At 46.1% G+C, this 25285-nt stretch overlaps 1 protein-coding gene across 2 annotated transcripts in view; it reads left to right on the top strand.

Moving 5' to 3' along the window:
* ERCC2 (ERCC excision repair 2, TFIIH core complex helicase subunit) overlaps positions 1 to 25285 on the top strand; it is a 426580-nt gene that overhangs the window by 68417 nt on the left and 332878 nt on the right. Inside the window, exons 4-12 of one of the 2 annotated variants that reach the window (XM_088443993.1) lie at positions 1701 to 1763; positions 1840 to 1953; positions 15680 to 15796; positions 15879 to 15995; positions 16127 to 16250; positions 16341 to 16437; positions 16766 to 16899; positions 24296 to 24464; positions 24591 to 24709. In XM_088443993.1, coding sequence (XP_088300119.1) covers positions 1701 to 1763; positions 1840 to 1953; positions 15680 to 15796; positions 15879 to 15995; positions 16127 to 16250; positions 16341 to 16437; positions 16766 to 16899; positions 24296 to 24464; positions 24591 to 24709 — 1054 coding nt within the window. The remainder of the gene's footprint in view (positions 1 to 1700; positions 1764 to 1839; positions 1954 to 15679; positions 15797 to 15878; positions 15996 to 16126; positions 16251 to 16340; positions 16438 to 16765; positions 16900 to 24295; positions 24465 to 24590; positions 24710 to 25285) is intronic. The other variant, XM_088443994.1, reaches the window with a different exon arrangement.

The following is a 25285-nucleotide window of genomic DNA, read 5'->3' as shown; positions in this document are numbered from 1 at the left end:
GGGAAGGCGTATTGTCGGTGGTGCCGGGCCCGTCTAGCAGCGCTGAGCTCTGTGCAGGAAGGAGGCAGGGAAGGCGTATTGTCGGTGGTGCCGGGCCCATCTAGCAGCGCTGAGCTCTGTGCAGGAAGGAGGCAGGGAAGGCGTATTGTCGGTGGTGCCGGGCCCATCTAGCAGCGCTGAGCTCTGTGCAGGAAGGAGGCAGGGAAGGTGCATTGTCGGTGGTGCCGGGCCCATCTAGCAGCGCTGAGCTCTGTGCAGGAAGGAGGCAGGGAAGGTGCATTGTCGGTGGTGCCGGGCCCATCTAGCAGCGCTGAGCTCTGTGCAGGAAGGAGGCAGGGAAGGTGTTTTGTCGGTGGTGCCGGGCCCATCTAGCAGCGCTGAGCTCTGTGCAGGAAGGAGGCAGGGAAGGTGTATTGTCGGTGGTGCCGGGCCCATCTAGCAGCGCTGAGCTCTGTGCAGGAAGGAGGCAAGGAAGGTGTATTGTCGGTGGTGCCGGGCCCATCTAGCAGCGCTGAGCTCTGTGCAGGAAGGAGGCAGGGAAGGCGTATTGTCGGTGGTGCCGGGCCCGTCTAGCAGCGCTGAGCTCTGTGCAGGAAGGAGGCAGGGAAGGCGTATTGTCGGTGGTGCCGGGCCCATCTAGCAGCGCTGAGCTCTGTGCAGGAAGGAGGCAGGGAAGGTGTATTGTCGGTGGTGCCGGGCCCATCTAGCAGCGCTGAGCTCTGTGCAGGAAGGAGGCAGGGAAGGTGCATTGTCGGTGGTGCCGGGCCCATCTAGCAGCGCTGAGCTCTGTGCAGGAAGGAGGCAGGGAAGGTGCATTGTCGGTGGTGCCGGGCCCATCTAGCAGCGCTGAGCTCTGTGCAGGAAGGAGGCAGGGAAGGTGTTTTGTCGGTGGTGCCGGGCCCATCTAGCAGCGCTGAGCTCTGTGCAGGAAGGAGGCAGGGAAGGTGCATTGTCGGTAGTGCTGAGCTCTGTGCAGGAAGGAGGCAGGGAAGGTGTATTGTCGGTGGTGCCGGGCCCATCTAGCAGCACTGAGCTCTGTGCAGGAAGGAGGCAGGGAAGGTGTATTGTCGGTGGTGCCAGGCCCATCTAGCAGTGCTGAGCTCTGTGCAGGAAGGAGGCAGGGAAGGTGTATTGTCGGTGGTGCCGGGCCCATCTAGCAGTGCTGAGCTCTGTGCAGGAAGGAGGCAGGGAAGGTGCATTGTCGGTGGTGCCGGGCCCATCTAGCAGTGCTGAGCTCTGTGCAGGAAGGAGGCAGTGAAGGTGGACACTGCAGAGAGGAGGGAGCTGCAACAGTGACCTGGCCGGGGGCTCCCAGCAAAAGCAATGAGGTCACCACTACCCCATGTCCTGTGTAACACACTTTTAATCCTGTAATTTTTTTGTATTTTTTGTCGAGCCCTGCTGTAAAACGCTGGGAATATGTGTGCGCTTTATAAATAACTGGTAATAAGTAATAATAATAAAATGTATTCTGTGCAGTGATATAATAATACATTTGTTGGAATATAACATATGTAGTTAGTTGCCTGGTAAGTACATCCCTATGTTCATCTCACTTTTCTGCCTTTTTACTGTCTTCCGTGTCTGTCTGTATTTATTCTCTGTGGCAATAAATTCAGATTTTTAGGACAGGCGATTGTCTATTGGCCACGTTACCTTGTTTTCAGTATATAATATTGTACATTGCTCATATTTTCTAGATGTACCCCCTGGAAGTAACCAAGCTGATATACTGCTCCAGAACTGTTCCAGAAATAGAGAAGGTGAGAGACTTATACATATTCTGGAGTAAGAATCATTCCAGTGTCCGCATGGTGATTACTACTATGTATTCCTAAGGTGGTGGAGGAGCTGAGGAAGCTGACGGAGTATATACAGGCCCAGACTGGGGAGACTCTCAATTTTATGGCCTTGGCTCTCAGCTCCAGGCGTAATTTGTGTGTGAATCCAGAGGTAAGTCCATCATTCTGGGAGGTGAGTCTTTTGCGTTGGGTGACTATGGTGTGCAAGCCCAGTTCTGGGTGCTTGTGTATGTGTTCTATAGGACATGATGAGTGTTATTCTAATACAAGGTATTTAAAACCATAGTAAACTGTTTAAAACAAAATCCTGGGAGCCAAACATACAATCAACAATTTATTTAGTTATCGACATAAAAATCTTTGTCAACACAAAGAGCGCTCAACAGCCTTCACTGGATCTAGTCACTATATATATTATATATAAATATATTTAATATATATATATATTCATATTATATAGCCTAAATTAATATGAGCAGTGCATGACATTACAGTCCACCTATGTAATATCAGTCCTGTACATGTATATTGTGATGCAGAAACAAAGGAACATGCAGTTACACACTCGAAGCACTAAGAATACTGATATTTATTATATACTCCAACAATTAACAAGGCTTTAAAAATAAGGTTCTTATTACATGTTTGGACAAAAATGTTTGCCCACCTACCTCATCAAGGTGAACCTCATCATTGTTTGCAGTCAATGCACTAGAGCCGGGTATTCATTGTCACGGTTTGGGATTCCAGATCCGAGGCAGGACCCTTAGGCTGGAATGACCAGGCAAACTGAAACCTGGGAGGCTTGATAGGACTTCTGCACATACACCAGCATGGACCAAGTAGGGATGACTATCTGAACCATGATGGCTACTGAACCAGGGAACTGGAACCCACCAGCCAGTCCCTGTAACATAGTGAGATGAACTCTGCTCCAGGCCTGAACCCCAGAACTGTGAAGCTGGAACTTTCAGCGAGGAATTTTGGGATCTGAACTAAAGGGTAATCCGTAAACTGTAACCAGTCTGGAATCTGATAAATTGCGCAGTTCCCAGGCTGGGCAGATGAGATACGTTCCCTCATATAGTATCACAACCCAAGAACCACACCTCAGCACCCAGGGCTGACCCAACCATCAGAAACTCCGCACAGGACTCAGCAACTAATCAACGGAACAGGAATACGAACCACCTCTATCGATGGTGCCACCGATGGATAGTGTCTGTCTCAGAAGCTGGTAATGATTCCGATGTATACTTGCTGAGAGGTAAGGCAGAAGCTGAGTGCAGTTGGCCAGGCAACTTGTAGCAACCTGCAATGAGCAGGTGAGGTGACAGAAGTGCTATGAAACACACTGGAGTTGCTGACCACTGGCAGGTAACTGTCACAAGCTCACGGGTGGATAGTGGATGCTAGCCTGTACTTCGGGATTGGTGAGACCCAGCCTGGAGTTCCTTCACCAAGGACCCCCTGTAAGGAGGTTTGTACTTGGCTGCGTCCGACATGCAGGTCGTGGCCCTCAGACTCGGTTCCCTAGTACAGGTGCTGATGAACTCTGGATTGGAGCAGAGTACGATGAAGGCGTACAATTGTTGACAGGCCGGGTCAGAACCAAACAAACAAGATGATACCAGGGATTAGACTTAAACAGGTCACAGAGAATAGCCAAGGTCAATGCCGGATATCAAGCGCAGTACCAGGGAGGAGACGGAAACCGGTCACAAACAAGCCAAGGTCAGGAACGAACAGTAGGGATCACTAGAATGCTGGAGTATGGTTTGGGAGCCTATACTCTGGCAAAGGAGAAGTAATCGGGCTTCTCCTTATATAGGGCTACTTCAAAGTTGCCACCCCCAGTGCCTTTAAGTAATTTCCAGAGCGGCGCACGCAGCCCTATGGGAGCCGCGAGGAGGAGCAGCAGCTGGCATCACAGAAGGATCCAGGGAATTCAGCAGCCGGCGCCAAGGACTCCCCGACCGCTGTGCAGATGCCGTACAGCTCCGCCAGACCCGGTAAGTGAGCGCTGGGAATCCGGCACATTGTGAAAGTATCTTGGTAATTGAGCAAATTAAAGTACTGTAGTGATGGCTGTAGAGAAGACTATAGCCTAGAGCAGGGTTTGAGAATACAAGTTGGCAGGTGACAAAGATAATGGAGTAAGTCTGTTTACCAGGAGTACTGACACTGGCTGAATACCGGAACGCTGAGTACAGTCAGGTGACAGAGCTCATAGATTCAGGCTAATAACAGGAGCGCTGGCACTGGCTGAATACCGGAACGCTGAGTACAGTCAGTGACAGAGCTCATAGATTCAGGCTAATAACAGGAGCGCTGGCACTGGCTAAATACCGGAATGCTGAGTACAGTCAGGTGACAGAGCTCATAGATTCAGGCTAATAACAGGAATGCTGGCACTGGCTAAATACCGGAACGCTGAGCACAGTCAGGTGACCGAGCTCATAGATTCAGGCTAATAACAGGAGCGCTGGCACTGGCTGAATACCGGAACGCTGAGTACAGTCAGGTGACCAAGCTCATAGATTCAGGCTAATAACAGGAGCGCTGGCACTGGCTGAATACCGGAACGCTGAGTACAGTCAGGTGACAGAGCTCATAGATTCAGGCTAATAACAGGAGCGCTGGCACTGGCTGAATACCGGAACGCTGAGTACAGTCAGGTGACAGAGCTCATAGATTCAGGCTAATAACAGGAGCGCTGGCACTGGCTAAATACCGGAACGCTGAGTACAGTCAGGTGACACAGCTCATAGATTCAGGCTAATAACAGGGGTGCTCAATACAGGCAGATCACCGGAGGTCAGAGAGTACATCCACTGAGAAGTGATTTGTTACGAACAGGACTAAGTCTCTGGAGCAGGTTTAAATAGGGCACTGCTGGCTGTCATTAGATGCAGAGATCATGTGAGTGCATCATTCAGGATCTGACTGGATGGATCAGTCACCTGACTGAGAGAGGAAGTTCTGTGGCTCCTTTGAAATGTAAGATGTATTTATTTAGATTTTGCGACATTTGCTGATTGGTATAATAGTACTAGAGGTTGGAGGCAGGGCTGTAACCTGTTGTGTTATGTCCTCTTGCTATAAATCGGGGCCTGCAAGCCCTCAGTATGGATCCTCTTACTGTCACAGAGGAGAAAACATCTGAAGAATATCTGAATGTTGTGATGATCGTTTGAGCAATAGACATCTGCCTGCTGCTTGTATCCTGTGACCACCAGAACAGCTGTTCAGTTTCCTGGCAGTACTGGATTGAGCCCAGTCTCTACAAGCCCTCTACCAGCTAACCCGTGCAGACTGGTCCATGGTGAGAGACCAATGGGAATTAGTCAACACTAATCAGGATGTGTTGTAGCAGCGTTTCCACACATACCCAGAAGTATGCGGTTTCAAATGCTGGTGTAGGAGCCTGGGAGAAGTGGTTCCAGGTGCCAGTGTAGGAGCCTGGTGGTGGCAACGTTACCCACCCACTACAGAGTGGGAGCAGTCAGTATCAGGCCATTATTGACGGTGAGAGGGAATCCAGAGGAGTGTTGAATTAAAGAACGAGGAACCATACGCTATTCCAAGTCGATGGACAAAAATCTATGATTGACTGGCCATCATTCTAGTTGTTGTTTATGTGCACAGAGGTGGGAGTATTATTCTGATTGGTTGTTGTGGGTGTGCACAGAGATGGGTCCATCATTCTGGCTGGTTGTTGTGTGTATGCACTGAGGCGGGTCTATCATTCTGGTTGGTTGTGTGTTTGCATATATGTGAGTCTATCATTTTGTTTGGTTGTTGTGTGTGAGTATGTATGCAGAGAGGCGTCCAACATTCTGGTTTGCAGTTGAGTGTGTGTGTGTGCACAAAGAGGTGGGTCTATCATTCTGGTTGGTTGTTATGTTTGTGCATAGAGGCGGGTCTATCATTCTGGTTGGTTGTTATGTGTGTGCATAGAGGGCGGGTCTATCATTCTGGTTGGTTGTTATGTGTGCATAGAAGCATGTCTATCATTCTGGTTGGTTGTTATGTGTGTGCATAGAGGCGGGTCTATCATTTTGGTTGGTTGTTATGTGTGTGCATAGAGGCGGGTCTATCATTTAGGTTGGATGTTGTGTGTGAGCACAGAGGCGGGCCCATCATTCTGCTTGGTTGTTATGTGTGTGCATAGAGGCCGGTCTATCATTCTGGTTGGTTATTATGTGTGTGCACAGAGGTGGGTCTATCATTCTGGTTGGTTATTATGTGTGAGCACAGAGGCCGGTCTATCATTCTGGTTATTATGTGTGAGCATAGAGGTGGGTCTATCATTCTGGTTGGTTATGTGTGTGCACAGAGGCCGGTCTATCATTCTGGTTGGTTATTATGTGTGTGCACAGAGGTGGGTCTATCATTCTGGTTGGTTATTATGTGTGTGCGCAGAGGCAGGTCTATCATTCTGGTTGGTTATGTGTGTGCATAGAGGCGGGTCTATCATTCTGGTTGGTTATTATGAGTGTTCATAGAGTTGGGTCTATCATTCTGGTTGGTTATGTGTGTGCATAGAAGCCAGTCTATCATTCTGGTTGGTTATGTGTGAGCACAGAGTTGGGTCTATCATTCTGGTTATTATGTGTGTGCATAGAGGCCGTTCTATCATTCTGGTTGGTTATTATGTGTGTGCATAGAGTTGGGTCTATCATTCTGGTTGATTATTATGTGTGAGCACAGAGGCGGGTCTATCATTCTGGTTGGTTGTTATGTGTGTGTACAGAGTCCGGTCTATCATTCTGGTTGGTTATTATGTGTGTGCATAGAGGCGGGTCTATCATTCTGGTTGGTTGTTATGTGTGTGTACAGAGTCCGGTCTATCATTCTGGTTGGTTATTATGTGTGTGCATAGAGGCGGTCTATCATTCTGGTTGTTATGTGTGTGCATAGAGGCTGGTCTATCATTCTGGTTGGTTATGTGTGTGCATAGCGGTGGGTCTATCATTCTGGTTGGTTATTATGTGTGTGCATAGAGGCGGTCTATCATTCTGGTTGTTATGTGTGAGCACAGAGGCCGGTCTATCATTCTGGTTGGTTATTATGTGTGTGCATAGAGGCCGGTCTATCATACTGGTTGGTTATTATGTGTGTGCACAGAGGCGGGTCTATCATTCTGGTTGTTATGTGTGAGCACAGAGGCCGGTCTATCATTCTGGTTGTTATGTGTGAGCACAGAGGCCGGTCTATCATTCTGGTTGGTTATGTGTGTGTACAGAGGCCGGTCTATCATTCTGGTTGGTTATTATGTGTGTGCATAGAGGCGGGTCTATCATTCTGGTTGGTTATGTGTGTGCATAGCGGTGGGTCTATCATTCTGGTTGTTATGTGTGAGCACAGAGGCCGGTCTATCATTCTGGTTGTTATGTGTGTGCATAGAGGTGGGTCTATCATTCTGGTTGGTTATGTGTGTGCACAGAGGTGGGTCTATCATTCTGGTTAGTTATGTGTGTGCATAGAGGCGGGTCTATCATTCTGGTTGGTTGTTATGTGTTTGCATAGAGGCGGGTCTATCATTCTGGTTGGTTGTTATGTGTGTGCATAGAGGCAGGTCTATCATTGTGGTTGGTTGGTTATGTGTGTGCATAAAGGGGGGTCTATCTTTCTAGTTGGTTATGTGTGTGCATAGAGGCAGGTCTATCATTTAGGTTGGATGTTGTGTGTGAGCACAGAGGCGGGCCCATCATTCTGTTTTGGTTGGTGATGTGTGTGCATAGAGGCGGGTCTAACATTCTGGTTGGTTGTTATGTGTGTGCATAGAGGTGGGTCTATCATTCTGGTTGGTTATGTGTGTGCATAGAGGCCGGTCTATCATTCTGGTTGGTTGTTATGTGTGTGTATAGAGGCCGGTCTATCATTCTGGTTGGTTATTATGTGTGTGCACAGAGGTGGGTCTATCATTCTGGTTGGTTATTATGTGTGTGCATAGAGGTGGGTCTATCATACTGGTTGGTTATTATGTGTGTGCATAGAGGTGGGTCTATCATACTGGTTGGTTATGTGTGTGCATAGAGGTGAGTCTATCATTCTGGTTGGTTGTTATGTGTGTGTATAGAGGCGGGTCTATCATTCTGGTTGGTTATGTGTGTGCATAGAGGCCGGTCTATCATACTGGTTGGTTATTATGTGTGTGCACAGAGGCGGGTCTATCATTCTGGTTGGTTATTATGTGTGTGCACAGAGGCGGGTCTATCATTCTGGTTGGTTGGTTATGTGTGTGAACAGAGGCGGGTCTATCATTCTGGTTGGTTATTATGTGTGTGCACAGAGGTGGGTCTATCATTCTGGTTGGTTATTATGTGTGTGCGCAGAGGCAGGTCTATCATTCTGGTTGGTTATTATGAGTGTTCATAGAGTTGGGTCTAGCATTCTGGTTGGTTATGTGTGTGCATAGAAGCCGGTCTATCATTCTGGTTGGTTATGTGTGAGCACAGAGTTGGGTCTATCATTCTGGTTATTATGTGTGTGCATAGAGGCCGTTCTATCATTCTGGTTGGTTATTATGTGTGTGCATAGAGATGGGTCTATCATTCTGGTTGGTTATTATGTGTGTGCACAGAGGTGGGTCTATCATTCTGGTTGGTTATTATGTGTGTGCATAGAGGTGGGTCTATCATACTGGTTGGTTATTATGTGTGTGCATAGAGGTGGGTCTATCATACTGGTTGGTTATGTGTGTGCATAGAGGTGGGTCTATCATTCTGGTTGGTTGTTATGTGTGTGTATAGAGGCGGGTCTATCATTCTGGTTGGTTATTATGTGTGTGCATAGAGGCCGGTCTATCATACTGGTTGGTTATTATGTGTGTGCACAGAGGCGGGTCTATCATTCTGGTTGGTTGGTTATGTGTGTGCACAGAGGCGGGTCTATCATTCTGGTTGGTTATTATGTGTGTGCACAGAGGCGGGTCTATCATTCTGGTTGGTTATTATGTGTGAGCACAGAGGCCGGTCTATCATTCTGGTTATTATGTGTGAGCATAGAGGTGGGTCTATCATTCTGGTTATTATGTGTGTGCATAGAGTTGGGTCTATCATTCTGGTTGATTATTATGTGTGAGCACAGAGGCGGGTCTATCATTGTGGTTATTATGTGTGAGCACAGAGGCGGGTCTATCATTCTGGTTGGTTGTTATGTGTGTGTACAGAGTCTGGTCTATCATTCTGGTTGGTTATTATGTGTGAGCATAGAGGTGGGTCTATCATTCTGGTTGGTTATGTGTGTGCACAGAGGCCGGTCTATCATTCTGGTTGGTTATTATGTGTGTGCACAGAGGTGGGTCTATCATTCTGGTTGGTTATTATGTGTGTGCGCAGAGGCAGGTCTATCATTCTGGTTGGTTATGTGTGTGCATAGAGGCGGGTCTATCATTCTGGTTGGTTATTATGAGTGTTCATAGAGTTGGGTCTATCATTCTGGTTGGTTATGTGTGTGCATAGAAGCCGGTCTATCATTCTGGTTGGTTATGTGTGAGCACAGAGTTGGGTCTATCATTCTGGTTATTATGTGTGTGCATAGAGGCCGTTCTATCATTCTGGTTGGTTATTATGTGTGTGCATAGAGTTGGGTCTATCATTCTGGTTGATTATTATGTGTGAGCACAGAGGCGGGTCTATCATTCTGGTTATTATGTGTGAGCACAGAGGCGGGTCTATCATTCTGGTTGGTTGTTATGTGTGTATACAGAGTCCGGTCTATCATTCTGGTTGGTTATTATGTGTGTGCATAGAGGCGGTCTATCATTCTGGTTGTTATGTGTGTGCATAGAGGCCGGTCTATCATTCTGGTTGGTTATTATGTGTGTGCACAGAGGTGGGTCTATCATTCTGGTTGGTTATGTGTGTGCTCAGAGGCGGGTCTATCATTCTGGTTGGTTATTATGTGTGTGCATAGCGGTGGGTCTATCATTCTGGTTGGTTATTATGTGTGTGCACAGAGGCGGTCTATCATTCTGGTTGTTATGTGTGAGCACAGAGGCCGGTCTATCATTCTGGTTGGTTATTATGTGTGTGCATAGAGGCCGGTCTATCATACTGGTTGGTTATTATGTGTGTGCACAGAGGCGGGTCTATCATTCTGGTTGTTATGTGTGAGCACAGAGGCTGGTCTATCATTCTTGTTGGTTATGTGTGTGTACAGAGGCCGGTCTATCTTTCTGGTTGGTTATTATGTGTGTGCATAGAGGCGGGTCTATCATTTTGGTTGGTTGTTATGTGTGAGCACAGAGGCCGGTCTATCATTCTGGTTGGTTATGTGTGCGCATAGCGGTGGGTCTATCATGTTGGTTATTATGTGTGAGCACAGAGGTGGGTCTATCATTCTGGTTGGTTATTATGTGTGTGCATAGAGGCGGGTCTATCATTCTGGTTGGTTATTATGTGTGTGCATAGAGGCCGGTCTATCATTCTGGTTAGTTATTATGTGTGAGCACAGAGGTGGGTCTATCATTCTGGTTGTTATGTGTGAGCACAGAGGCGGGTCTGTCATTCTGGTTGGTTATTATGTGTGAGCACAGAGGCAGGTCTATCATTCTGGTTGGTTATTATGTGTGAGCACAGAGGTGGGTCTATCATTCTGGTTATTATGTGTGAGCACAGAGACGGGTCTATCATTCTGGTTGTTATGTGTGAGCATAGAGGTGGGTCTATCATTCTGGTTGGTTATAGTGTGCATAGAGGCGGGTCTATCATTCTGGTTGGTTATTATGTGTGAGCACAGAGGCTGGTCTATCATTCTGGTTGGTTATTATGTGTGTGCATAGAGGCGGGTCTATCATTCTGGTTGGTTATTATGTGTGAGCACAGAGGCGGGTCTATCATTCTGGTTGGTTGTTATGTGTGAGCACAGAGGCCGGTCTATCATTCTGGTTGGTTATGTGTGTGCATAGCGTTGGGTCTATCATTCTGGTTGGTTATGTGTGAGCACAGAGGCCGGTCTATCATTCTGGTTGGTTATGTGTGTGCATAGCGGTGGGTCTATCATTCTGGTTGGTTATGTGTGTGTGCATAGAGGCGGGTCTATCATTCTGGTTGTTATGTGTGTGCATAGAGGCCGGTCTATCATTCTGGTTGTTATGTGTGTGCATAGAGGTGGGTCTATCATTCTGGTTGGTTATGTGTGTGTACAGAGTCCGGTCTATCATTCTGGTTGGTTATTATGTGTGTGCATAGAGGCGGGTCTATCATTCTGTTTGTTATGTGTGTGCATAGAGGCCGGTCTATCAATCTGGTTGGTTATTATGTGTGTGCACAGAGGTGGGTCTATCATTCTGGTTGGTTATTATGTGTGTGCACAGAGGTGGGTCTATCATTCTGGTTGGTTATTATGTGTGTGCACAGAGGCCGGTCTATCATTCTGGTTGGTTATGTGTGTGTGCATAGAGTTGGGTCTATCATTCTGGTTGGTTATTATGTGTGAGCACAGAGGCCGGTCTTTCATTCTGGTTATTATGTGTGTGCATAGAGGCTGGTCTATCATTCTGGTTGGTTATTATGTGTGTGCACAGAGGTGGGTCTATCATTCTGGTTGGTTATTATGTGTGTGCGCAGAGGCAGGTCTATCATTCTGGTTGGTTATGTGTGTGCATAGAGGCGGGTCTATCATTCTGGTTGGTTATTATGAGTGTTCATAGAGTTGGGTCTATCATTCTGGTTGGTTATGTGTGTGCATAGAAGCCGGTCTATCATTCTGGTTGGTTATGTGTGAGCACAGAGTTGGGTCTATCATTCTGATTATTATGTGTGTGCATAGAGGCCGTTCTATCATTCTGGTTGGTTATTATGTGTGTGCATAGAGTTGGGTCTATCATTCTGCTTGATTATTATGTGTGAGCTCAGAGGCGGGTCTATCATTCTGGTTATTATGTGTGAGCACAGAGGCCGGTCTATCATTCTGGTTGGTTATGTGTGAGCACAGAGGCCGGTCTATCATTCTGGTTGGTTATGTGTGTGCATAGCGGTGGGTCTATCATTCTGGTTGGTTATGTGTGAGCACAGAGGCCGGTCTATCATTCTGTTTGGTTATGTGTGTGCATAGCGGTGGGTCTATCATTCTCGTTGGTTATGTGTGAGCACAGAGGCCGGTCTATCATTCTGGTTGTTATGTGTGTGCATAGAGTTTGGTCTATCATTCTGGTTGGTTATGTGTGTGCACAGAGGCGGGTCTATCATTCTGGTTGGTTATTATGTGTGTGCATAGAGGCCGGCCTATCATTCTGGTTGGTTATGTGTGAGCACAGAGTTGGGTCTATCATTCTGGTTATTATGTGTGTGCATAGAGGCCGGTCTATCTTTCTGGTTGGTTATTATGTGTGTGCATAGAGTTGGGTCTATCATTCTGGTTGATTATTATGTGTGTGCACAGAGGCGGGTCTATCATTCTGGTTATTATGTGTGAGCACAGAGGCGGGTCCATCATTCTGGTTGGTTGTTATGTGTGTGTACAGAGTCCGGTCTATCATTCTGGTGGGTTATTATGTGTGTGCATAGAGGCGGTCTATCATTCTGGTTGTTGTGTGTGCATAGAGGCCGGTCTATCATTCTGGTTGGTTATGTGTGTGCATAGCGGTGGGTCTATCATTCTGGTTGTTATGTGTGAGCACAGAGGCCGGTCTATCATTCTGGTTGGTTATGTGTGTGTACAGAGGCCGGTCTATCATTCTGGTTGGTTATTATGTGTGTGCATAGAGGCGGGTCTTTCATTCTGGTTGGTTGTTATGTGTGAGCACAGAGGCCGGTCTATCATTCTGGTTGTTATGTGTGTGCATAGAGGTGGGTCTATCATTCTGGTTGGTTATTATGTGTGTGCATAGAGGCCGGTCTATCATTCTGGTTGGTTATTATGTGTGAGCACAGAGGTGGGTCTATCATTCTGGTTGTTATGTGTGAGCACAGAGGCGGGTCTAACATTCTGGTTGGTTATTATGTGTGAGCACAGAGGCGGGTCTATCATTCTGGTTGGTTATTATGTGTGAGCACAGAGGTGGGTCTATCATTCTGGTTATTATGTGTGAGCACAGAGGTGGGTCTATCATTCTGGTTGGTTATGTGTGAGCACAGAGGTGGGTCTATCATTCTGGTTGGTTATGTGTGAGCACAGAGGCGGGTCTATCATTCTGGTTGTTATGTGTGTGCATAGAGGTGGGTCTATCATTCTGGTTGGTTATGTGTGTGCTCAGAGGCGGGTCTATCATTCTGGTTGGTTATTATGTGTGTGCATAGAGGCGGGTCTATCATTCTGGTTGGTTATTATGTGTGTGCATAGAGGCGGGTCTATCATTCTGGTTGGTTATTATGTGTGTGCATAGAGGCGGGTCTATCATTCTGGTTGGTTATTATGTGTGAGCACAGAGGCTGGTCTATCATTCTGGTAGGTTATTATGTGTGTGCATAGAGGCGGGTCTATCATTCTGGTTGGTTATTATGTGTGAGCACAGAGGCGGGTCTATCATTCTGGTTGGTTGTTATGTGTGAGCACAGAGGCCGGTCTATCATTCTGGTTGGTTATGTGTGTGCATAGCGGTGAGTCTATCATTCTGGTTGGTTATGTGTGAGCACAGAGGCCGGTCTATCATTCTGGTTATTATGTGTGAGCATAGAGGCGGGTCTATCATTCTGGTTGGTTATTATGTGTGAGCACAGAGGTGGGTCTATCATTCTGGTTGGTTATTATGTGTGTGCATAGAGGCCGGTCTATCATTCTGGTTGGTTATTATGTGTGAGCACAGAGTTGGGTCTATCATTCTGGTTGTTATGTGTGAGCACAAAGTTGGGTCTATCACTCTGGTGGTTGGTTATGTGTGTGCACAGAGGCGGGTCTATCATTCTGGTTATTATGTGTGAGCATAGAGGCGGGTCTATCATTCTGGTTGGTTATTATGTGTGAGCACAGAGTTGGGTCTATCATTCTGGTTGTTATGTGTGAGCACAAAGTTGGGTCTATCACTCTGGTTGGTTGGTTATGTGTGTGCACAGAGGCGGGTCTATCATTCTGGTTATTATGTGTGTGTATAGAGGCGGGTCTATCATTCTGGTTGGTTGGTTATGTGTGTGCACAGAGGCGGGTCTATCATTCTGGTTGGTTATGTGTGAGCACAGAGGCGGGTCTATCATTCTGGTTGGTTATGTGTGTGCACAGAGTTGGGTCTATCACTCTGGGTGGTTATGTGTGTGCACAGAGGCGGGTCTATCATTCTGGTTGTTATGTGTGTGCACAGAGGCGGGTCTATCATTCTGGTTGGTTATTATGTGTGTGCATAGAGGCCGGTCTATCATTCTTGTTGATTATTATGTGTGAGCACAGAGGTGGGTCTATCATTCTGGTTGGTTATTATGTGTGAGCACAGAGGTGGGTCTATCATTCTGGTTGTTATGTGTGAGCACAGACGCGGGTCTATCATTCTGGTTGGTTATTATGTGTGTGCACAGAGGTGGGTCTATCATTCTGGTTGGGTATTATGTGTGTGCATAGAGGCCAGTCTATCATTCTGGTTGGTTATTATGTGTGAGCACAGAGGTGGGTCTATCATTCTGGTTGTTATGTGTGTGCATAGAGGTGGGTCTATCATTCTGGTTGTTATGTGTGTGCATAGAGGTGGGTCTATCATTCTGGTTGGTTATGTGTGTGCACAGAGGCGGGTCTATCATTCTGGTTGGTTATTATGTGTGTGCATAGAGGCGGGTCTATCATTCTGGTTGGTTATTATGTGTGTGCATAGAGGCGGGTCTATCATTCTGGTTATTATGTGTGAGCACAGAGGTGGGTCTATCATTCTGGTTGGTTATTATGTGTGTGCATAGAGGCGGGTCTATCATTCTGGTTGGTTATTATTGTGTGCATAGAGGCGGGTATATCATTCTGGTTATTATGTGTGTGTATAGAGGCGGGTCTATCATTCTGGTTGGTTGGTTATGTGTGAGCACAGAGGCCGGTCTATCATTCTGGTTGGTTATGTGTGTGGATAGCGGTGGGTCTATCATTCTGGTTGGTTATGTGTGAGCACAGAGGCCGGTCTATCATTCTGGTTGGTTATGTGTGTGGATAGCGTTGGGTCTATCATTCTGGTTGGTTATGTGTGAGCACAGAGGCCGGTCTATCATTCTGGTTATTATGTGTGAGCATAGAGGCGGGTCTATCATTCTGGTTGGTTATTATGTGTGAGCACAGAGGTGGGTCTATCATTCTGGTTGGTTATTATGTGTGAGCACAGAGGTGGGTCTATCATTCTGGTTGGTTATTATGTGTGTGCATAGAGGCCGGTCTATCATTCTCGTTGGTTATTATTGTGTGCATAGAGGCTGGTCTATCATTCTGGTTGGTTATGTGTGAGCACAGAGTTGGGTCTATCATTCTGGTTGTTATGTGTGAGCACAAAGTTGGGTCTATCATTCTGGTTGGTTGGTTATGTGTGTGCACAGAGGCGGTCTATCACTCTGGTTGGTTATGTGTGAGCACAGAGGTGGGTCTATCATTCTGGTTGGTTATGTGTGAGCACAGAGGTGGGTCTATCATTCTGGTTGGTTATGTGTGAGCACAGAGGTGGGTCTATCATTCTGGTTGGTTATGTGTGAGCACAGAGGCGGGTCTATCACTCTGGTTGGTTATTATGTGTGTGCATAGAGTTGGGTCTATCACTCTGGTTATTATGTGTGTGCATAGAGTTGGGTCTATCATTTTGGTTTATTATTGTGTGCGCACACAGGTTGGTCCATATTTCTGGGTTCTTGTTGTGTGAGTCCATGATATTTGCTGCTTTTTGTGTATGTACAGGTGGCTCCATTGTTGGGTGCACCCTTCCTCTCTGCTTATGTCTTATTACATGTCTTAATTCATGATCACTTGTTTACCAGGTAAGTGCTTTGCGCTTTGGGAAAGAGATAGACGGCCGGTGTCACAGTCTCACGGCTTCCTTTGTACGGACGCAGAGGCAGAGAGACCCGAGCATGCCCTCCTGTCGTTTCTATGAGGTAACAGGGTTGGATTCGGTCAGAGCTGCTCCCTCTTATCATTCAGCAGAGAGATTTTATTTTCTTCTTTATCTGTGGCCAGGAATTTGATGCCTTCGGCAAAGATACCTCTCTTCCCCCTGGTGTGTACAATCTTGATGACCTCCGGACTTTGGGACGACAGCGCAGCTGGTGTCCTTATTATCTTGCCCGCCATGCTGTGAGTATTAGTATGAAATGCTATCTCTGTTAGTCTTTGGGTGAGTTTGTTGTGTATTACTGTGTGTTATGAAACCACATAACACACATAACATAACCATGTGTAAATATATATAATTCTCTTTTGTGTAGCTGTCTCAGTGCAATGTAGTTGTGTACAGCTATCACTATCTACTGGATCCCAAGATCGCGGACCTGGTCTCTCGTGAACTGGCTAAAAAATCTGTAGTTGTCTTTGATGAAGCTCATAACATAGGTGATTCCGTCCTGCTGACATAATACATATTATTTAAAGATCTCCTGTTTTCTTCTCTACGTCACAGTGTCTTTCCCAATATCTCCGTAGATAATGTCTGCATTGATTCCATGAGTGTTACCATCACGCGCAGAACACTTGAGCGATCCCAGAGTAATATTGAGACCCTCAACACTGCAATCCAGAAGTGAGAGTCCTGTTGGGAAGTGGGAGATGAGTGGAGCAGGTTGTGGTTATTGATGTGGGTTCTCGGTGTACGTTGTGTCGCTGGAAGCTGTATCACTGGTAACATCTTACTTGCAGTGCTTGTAAGATCTAGAACCGGACAATAATGGGAGGAGGATGTAGAGGATATGATACATATGTTATGGTTCTGGACGTCGCCTACAGTGACTAGTTTCACATTTGATTTAATTAATTTGGTCTTTTTCAGACTGATCACAGCAAATATGTGATTGACATTACTCAGAGCTAGTAAGTTACTGACTGTAAGTAAATTAATCCTGTATTTTCAGAATTAAAGAAACTGATGAACAGAAACTGAAACAAGAGTATAGCCGATTGGTGGAGGGGCTGCGCGAGGCCACGGTTGCCCGGGAGACAGATGTTTACCTGGCAAATCCTGTATTACCAGACGAGATCCTGCAAGGTGAAACATGATTTATGTGGTGTGTTTAGTCATTACATTACTCTTTCTGCAGATGGAGGTCACAAGACGGTAGGTTGTATTCAAAGAATACAATCAAATCAAATTCAGCTTTATTGGCCAAGCATACATACTTACATACATACATACATACTTACACATATACATACATACTTACATACATACTTACATACATACTTACATACATACGTACATACATACATATACATACATACATACATACATACATACATACACATATACATACATACATACATACATACACATATACATACATACATACATACACATATACATACATACTTACATATACATACATACATACATATACATACATACACACATACACACATACATACATACATACATACACATACATACATACATACTTACATATATATACATACATACATACATACACATATACATACATACTTACATACATACATACACATATACATACATACATACATACACATATATATACATACATTCATACTTACATATACAAGGAATTAGTTCCGGATTAGCACTCTCCTATAAAACTCACAAAAAAAACACAATGCCAATCAGTCATACCACAACGCCAGTCCCTACCACCCCCTACACCCCACATCTACAGTATTTAACACAGTAAAAGCCTGCAGAAAAAAACTGTTCAGCTGTCTAGAAGTTCTCACCCGTTGTTGTGACCTATACCGCCTACCAGAGGGTAACAATTGGGACAGATGACGGCCTGGATGTGCATGATCTGCAGCAATGTTACCAGCTCACCTACTAATCCTGGATAAATATAATTCTTGAAGGGGGGGGGGAGATCAATACCAATAATTGTTTCCGCAGCCCTAACGACTCTCTGTAGTCTGTTCTTCTCCTGTTCTGTAATAGAACCGAACCAAACAATGATTGATGTACACAGAACAGACTGGATTATTGTTGAATAAAAAGAACTAACAATTCTTGTGGCAGATTAAACTTCCTAAACTGACAGAAGAAATACAATCTCTGCTGGGCCTTCTCCACGATGGCGTCCACATTAGACCCCCATTTCAGGTCCCGTGAAATCACCGAACCCAAAAACCTAAAGGAGACATCACAGACACCACCGTACCGCTAATAACAGGAGACATCACAGACACCACCGTACCGCTAATAACAGGAGACATCACAGACACCACCGTACCGCTAATAACAGGAGACATCACAGACACCACCGTACCGCTAATAACAACAGGAGACATCACAGACACCACCATACCGCTAATAACAGGAGACATCACAGACACCACCGTACCGCTAATAACAGGAGACATCACAGACACCACCGTACCGCTAATAACAGGAGACATCACTGGCACCAACGTACCGCTAATAACAGGAGACATCACAGACACCACCGTACCGCTAATAACAGGAGACATCACAGGCACCACCGTACCGCTAATAACAGGAGACATCACGGACATCACCGTACCACTAATAACAGGAGACATCACAGACACCTCCGTACCGCTAATAACAGGAGACATCACAGACACCTCCGTACCGCTAATAACCACAGGAGACATCACAACGGCTGTCTAATAAAATCCACTATCATTTCCACTGTTTTCTGGGGATTTAGCTCCAAATTATTCTGACCACACCAAAGGGCCAGCCGTTCAACCTCCCTTCTATAAGCGGACTCCTCGGGTTCCTTGATGAGGTCTATAATTGTAGTATCGTCCGCAAATTTCAGGAGTTTCACAGATGGCTCCCTAGAGGTGCAGTCATTTGTGTACAGAGAAAATGCAGAGACGAAAGGACACATCCCTGAGGGGCCCACGTACTAATTATGTGATCACTAGATGTAAACCTCCCCCCACCTCACCTGCTGCTTCCTATTCTTCACAAAATCCTGCTCCTATTCCATTATTTTCATATGTCCTACATAGGGGTGAGCACAAAAGGTTTGGGGGTAGGGTGTTCTAAGTTTGTTTAATTTTTACTTATAGCACAACCTGCAACTGTCCCCAGGAGTATGACATGGGGTGTAAGACTCCCCCTCCATCGGCCCACTCTCACCTCTGTTCTTGTTCTCCGCTGGGATGAGGAAGGGTGGCTCGTGTAGGGGTTACTGCAGTATTTGGTTCTCCCATCCCAGGGAAGATAAAACGTGTTCTATGCTCCAGCTCTTTGGTGTGCCAATATTAGCCAAGGACAGAACGATTCCTCTCCTACCTATTTATTGTGGTGATCAGTGCTCTATGCTCCAGCTCTTTGGTGTGCCAATATTAGCCAAGGACATAACCATTCCTCTCCTACCTATTTATTGTGGTGATCAGTGCTCTGTGCTCCAGCTCTTTGGTGTGCCAATATTGCCAAGGACAGAACGATTCCTCTCCTACCTATTTATTGTGGTGATCAGTGCTCTGTGCTCCAGCTCTTTGGTGTGCCAATATTAGCCAAGGACAGAACGATTCCTCTCCTACCTATTTATTGTGGTGATCAGTGCTCTATGCTCCAGCTCTTGGTGTGCCAATATTAGCCAAGGACAGAACGATTCCTCTCCTACCTATTTATTGTGGCGATCAGTGCTCTATGCTCCAGCTCTTTGGTGTGTCAATATTAGCCAAGGACAGAACGATTCCTCTCCTACCTATTTATTGTGGCGATCAGTGCTCTGTGCTCCAGCTCTTTGGTGTGCCAATATTAGCCAAGGACAGAACGATTCCTCTCCTACCTATTTATTGTGGCGATCAGTGCTCTATGCTCCAGCTCTTTGGTGTGCCAATATTAGCCAAGGACAGAACGATTCCTCTCCTACCTATTTATTGTGGTGATCAGTGTTCTATGCTCCAGCTCTTTGGTGTGCCAATATTAGCCAAGGACAGAACGATTCCTCTCCTACCTATTTATTGTGGCGATCAGTGCTCTATGCTCCAGCTCTTTGGTGTGCCAATATTAGCCAAGGACAGAACGATTCCTCTCCTACCTATTTATTGTGGCGATCAGTGCTCTATGCTCCAGCGCCAAGGACAGAACGATTCCTCTCCTACCTATTTATTGTGGCGATCAGTGCTCTGTGCTCCAGCTCTTTGGTGTGCCAATATTAGCCAAGGACAGAACAATTCCTCTCCTACCTATTTATTGTGGTGATCAGTGCTCTATGCTCCAGCTCTTGGTGTGCCAATATTAGCCAAGGACAGAACGATTCCTCTCCTACCTATTTATTGTGGCGATCAGTGCTCTATGCTCCAGCTCTTTGGTGTGCCAATATTAGCCAAGGACAGTACCATTCCTCTCCTACCTATTTATTGTGGCGATCAGTGCTCTGTACTCCAGCTCTTTGGTGTGCCAATATTAGCCAAGGACAGAACGATTCCTCTCCTACCTATTTATTGTGGCGATCAGTGTTCTATGCTCCAGCTCTTTGGTGTGCCAATATTAGCCAAGGACAGAACGATTCCTCTCCTACCTATTTATTGTGGCGATCAGTGTTCTATGCTCCAGCTCTTTGGTGTGCCAATATTAGCCAAGGACAGAACGATTCCTCTCCTACCTATTTATTGTGGTGATCAGTGCTCTGTGCTCCAGCTCTTTGGTGTGCCAATATTAGCCAAGGACAGAACGATTCCTCTCCTACCTATTTATTGTGGTGATCAGTGTTCTATGCTCCAGCTCTTTGGTGTGCCAATATTAGCCAAGGACAGAACGATTCCTCTCCTACCTATTTATTGTGGCGATCAGTGCTCTATGCTCCAGCGCCAAGGACAGAACGATTCCTCTCCTACCTATTTATTGTGGTGATCAGTGCTCTGAATATCCAGGAATGCTGCGGTTAGAAGCGGCTTCTGCTGTCCTATGGGCTTTCTTACTTTAATTCTCCCTGGCAGCCCTTAGGGTCAGCTCAATTCTAGCTCGGTAGGGTACAGGGTAGTATTTCTTTGCAGCTGCTGAAAGCTGGGCACACCAGTCTGCTACTATATGGAGGCCAGTTTGCTTGTAGGTGTTCCGTATCCTGGCAGTCATATTGTCAGCATCAATGGAGGCACGTCCACTAAAAAGCCTCAGCCTGATCCCAAACAGCCGAAAGATTTTGCTCAGTGTAATCCCCTAGGGCTGTTTTCCTGCTGTCCAGGAGTTTGGGGGGGGAGGAGCAGGTGCACACTATAAGCACTAAGAATACAAATGATCAAAATATCTATAATAGACTGCAATAATTAACATGGTTTTAAATGTAAGGTTTCTTAGTACATGTTTGGCCAAAGATGTTTGCCCACCTACCACGTCACGGTGAACCTTATACAGGTGGGTCCCTAACATCTCTAATACTAACACACTAATTAATTTATCTAGGACTTACCCATCATAGAGCCCATTAGATGTGTGTACTGCAATGCAAGGACCCATACCAGTTAAAATCACCTGGGGCAGGCAAGAAGAGTGCTAGCCCAAAGAAGGGGTCTCACCTTCAGAATGTACCTTAAATACACACACACAGGAATTGGGAGGGGCTGGGCTGCACATCCTTATATTAAACATGGAGTTCATCACCAGATAGTTAGTAATAGCTGATTTATTCTCAGTACTGTTGTAGATCCCACGTTACAGCAGACACTGTTTCACAAGATATGTTCTGTATATGATGAACCCTTTCTTTGCCAGAATTGTGTATACTACGTGTAATTCCCATCCGAAGTATAAATAGTGAGAAGCAGCCTTGTAGAGCTTAGGCTGCAGGTGGTCGGCCTGGTCACAGAGTCTGACTGGCGGTAAGGATTGCTGGGGGCCCTGCATTGGGAGATAAAATGGCGAGGGAATCTTTATGATGCCATTTTACTTTGACTGATTGGGCGGCTACCAGGACACAGATGTACCATTACGTGCTGTCACTGCGTTTATCACACTCAGTACGGCTTCTTATTGTCCTAGATCTAATTTATCAGGTTCAGTAGATTTATTTTGCTAGAGAAAATTATTTACCTAGTTATTATATTAAAGGGATGGCCTTAGGCTGTTAACCTGTATTATATATCTGTGTTTTTCCTTTCTTTGCTGTCCCTCTCATGGAGTGTGTCTGCACAGGTTGTGCGTCTGACTGTCATGTCTTGGGAAGGTAATTCCAAAGCATTGCAATGTCTGTCAGGTATTTTACGTGCTGTAGATTCAGCATAGAACCCGGTGCCCAGTGTGCAGCTTGTGAAACAATGGACCATAGTCCGTGCACATCTGAAGGTAACCAGACTAGGGTGGCATTGCCTGAATAGTCAATGACCAGCGCTATTAAACAACTTACACTTGTGGTGGTAAGTGGCATTGCCTCGCCACCTTCCCAGTCCGTAGCACATGTTTCTATACCTTCTGTTTCCCATCAAGGGGAATTAGCTCACACTGGGCTGGTAACAGGAGTGAGAGAGACCACTAGAGTGGCTGCCAGAATCTCATTCCAGAGTGAGAGAGACCACTAGAGTGGCTGCCAGAATCTCAATCAGAAGTGAGAGAGACCACCAGAGTGGCTGCCAGAATCTCATTCAGGAGTGAGAGAGACCACTAGAGTGGCTGCCAGAATCTCATTCAGGAGTGAGAGAGACCACTAGAGTGGCTGCCAGAATCTCATTCAGGAGTGAGAGAGACCACTAGAGTGGCTGCCAGAATCTCATTCAGGAGTGAGAGAGACCACTAGAGTGGCTGCCAGAATCTCATTCAGGAGTGAGAGAGACCACTAGAGTGGCTGCCAGAATCTCATTCAGGAGTGAGAGAGACCACTAGAGTGGCTGCCAGATTCTCAATCAGAAGTGAGAGAGACCACTAGAGTGGCTGCCAGAATCTCATTCAGGAGTGAGAGAGACCACTAGAGTGGCTGCCAGAATCTCATTCAGGAGTGAGAGAGACCACTAGAGTGGCTGCCAGAATCTCATTCAGGAGTGAGAGAGACCACTAGAGTGGCTGCCAGAATCTCATTCAGGAGTGAGAGAGACCACTAGAGTGGCTGCCAGAATCTCATTCAGGAGTGAGAGACACCACTAGAGTGGCTGCCAGAATCTCATTCAGGAGTGCGAGACCACCAGAGTGGCTGCCAGAATCTCATTCAGGAGTGAGAGAGACCACCAGAGTGGCTGCCAGAATCTCATTCAGGAGTGAGAGAGACCACTAGAGTGGCTGCCAGTATCTCATTCAGGAGTGAGAGACCACCAGAGTGGCTGACGCTTCCTTCTTGCTGAAGCATAAAAAGAAAAGAATAGTTGTTTTTTCTTCATTTTCTCTTACGTTGTGGATGAAGTCTGGTTTCAAACAAACAAAACATTTCAAATACTTTTGTAGGTTTGTCTACTTACCCTTTTACTGACACAGACACGGCCAGTTGGGAGTTTTCAGTAAAATGTATGCCCCATAGCAGAACCACCAAAATGCAAGGTGTTCCTCTTTCTTTTCCTCCTATATCTCTGAGGGGACGCACATCGGCCCTCCCAATGAATGCTTGTTTTCTTGCCTCCTTACTGGACACTGGAATATTTAGTAGGTGCAGTTTACTTTTTAGCTTATTTTTTACATTCATTAATGCTTTAACCTTGTAAACTGATATGATTTTATATTTTATACATTGTTTTCATTTGTTTGTTGGACTTGCTGTCTCCAATCCACCTGCTATTATAAAGCGATATAAATAAAAAATAGGTTTAGTTGTGTATACGTGTAATCATGTCATATAGGTATACATATATCTTTGCGGTAATTATTTCATTATTCGCTCGGCTAAGAAAACCCTTGGGTAATTGTGACTTTGGTGCCACCAAGCACAGATGTATGAAGTGTCCACCAGAGAAGTCTCAGAGGTTGGGTAGATCTTTGCTGATTTAACCAAATTTTGATGCTGATTTGAGAGGATACGTCCATCAAACTGTATTATTACAATTCTCAGTCCTTATAATGAGATTGCTAGATAAGAAATATCTGTGGGTGCATATACCAAATGAACTTTAATGAATTGATAAGCACAGTATAAGCACATATACCCAATGTGGCCAAAACAAGGTGCCTGCCATATATCTGTACCTGGCTCTCTCCTCTCTGACCAGCTAATTACCTTTACCAGTGCTCGCTATATCCTAGTCCCTATAATGTGCAGTGTACAGTATTCCATGCACACACTTATTACACAACCTAAAAGAGATTTCTTCTACAATTACCTGACTTGCCACAATATGTTGTCAGATCTAACTACCAATTCACTATGGTCAGTAAGGTGCAGTAAAGTATCTGGTTCTTATGAGATACAGGACATTTATACTGGTTTTAATCACTTTGCCGCGGGTTTGCAATCATGGTGCTTGTTAGTTTCTTGGGGCTCCTTGAATAATGAAAATGAGGGCCATGATCATTTTGTCGCTTTTTTCAGAGGCGGTTCCAGGGTGTATCCGCAACGCTCTGCACTTTCTAGGCTTCTTGAGGCGGCTCGTGGGTTATATCAAGTCACGTTTACGTTCAGGACATGTGACACAGGAGGGTCCGGCCGCCTTTTTGCGTGATCTCTTTGAGAAAGTCTGCATTGAACGGAAGCCAATGAGGTGAGCGCAATTTAATAAAGGCTTCCTGATGGTGACTGTGGCAGAAATCCTCTGTCCCTGTATGATTATTACATTACACATGGGTTTTACATGCCACTTTCTTGGTGATCGGTGTCTATATTTTAGGTTCTGTGCAGAGCGGCTACGCTCCCTTACACGTACTCTGGAGATTGCAGATATTACCGACCTCTCGCCTCTTATCCTCATCACCAACTTTGCCACTCTCGTCAGTACATACACCAAGGGTGAGACCCCAACACGATAAGTGTCCTCTCATACTACAAATCTGTGTGTCTCTTTCATACACACAGTGTTCTGTCTCTCATATCATACTGTCTCTCTCTCTCTCTCTCTCTCTCTCTCACACAGTGTCCTCTAAGTGCGCACGAGGGAGCCAGCTCCGTCATGCGCATGCGTGAGACCCGGATAGCGACGGCCAAGCTACAAAGGGGGCGTGCTGTCGATGGTGAGTGACAGCACGCCCCCTTTGGTGGGCGTGCCGGGGGCGTGGCTGCCCAGACGGAGGCGTTCCCATGGGAACGCCTACCGTCTGGGGCCGGCCCCACTGACATCACAAGTGATGTCGGTGGGAGTGCTCTCGGCTCTGATAGAGCCGAAAGCACTCCAGGGCTTGCGGCAACAAGACCCTACCACAAGGGTCTCGTCGCAAGCCCGATGGTCGCGATGGTCTTGACCGTCGCGACCATCTTCCTGGCCGCTCCCTATAGCTGTGGGTGGTCACCCACAGCTATGCGAGCGGCCCGGAGGCCGCTCTAAAATTTCAGAGGGACGGCCCTGATTCAGAGCGCATACATTATATA

This window comes from Taudactylus pleione, unplaced genomic scaffold, assembly GCF_031769625.1.
Source record: "Taudactylus pleione unplaced genomic scaffold, aTauple2 ptg000343l, whole genome shotgun sequence".
Lineage (NCBI taxonomy): Eukaryota > Metazoa > Chordata > Amphibia > Anura > Myobatrachidae > Taudactylus > Taudactylus pleione.
The sequence above is the reverse complement of the archived record's forward strand: the minus strand, read 5'-3'. Positions and strand labels throughout refer to the sequence as shown.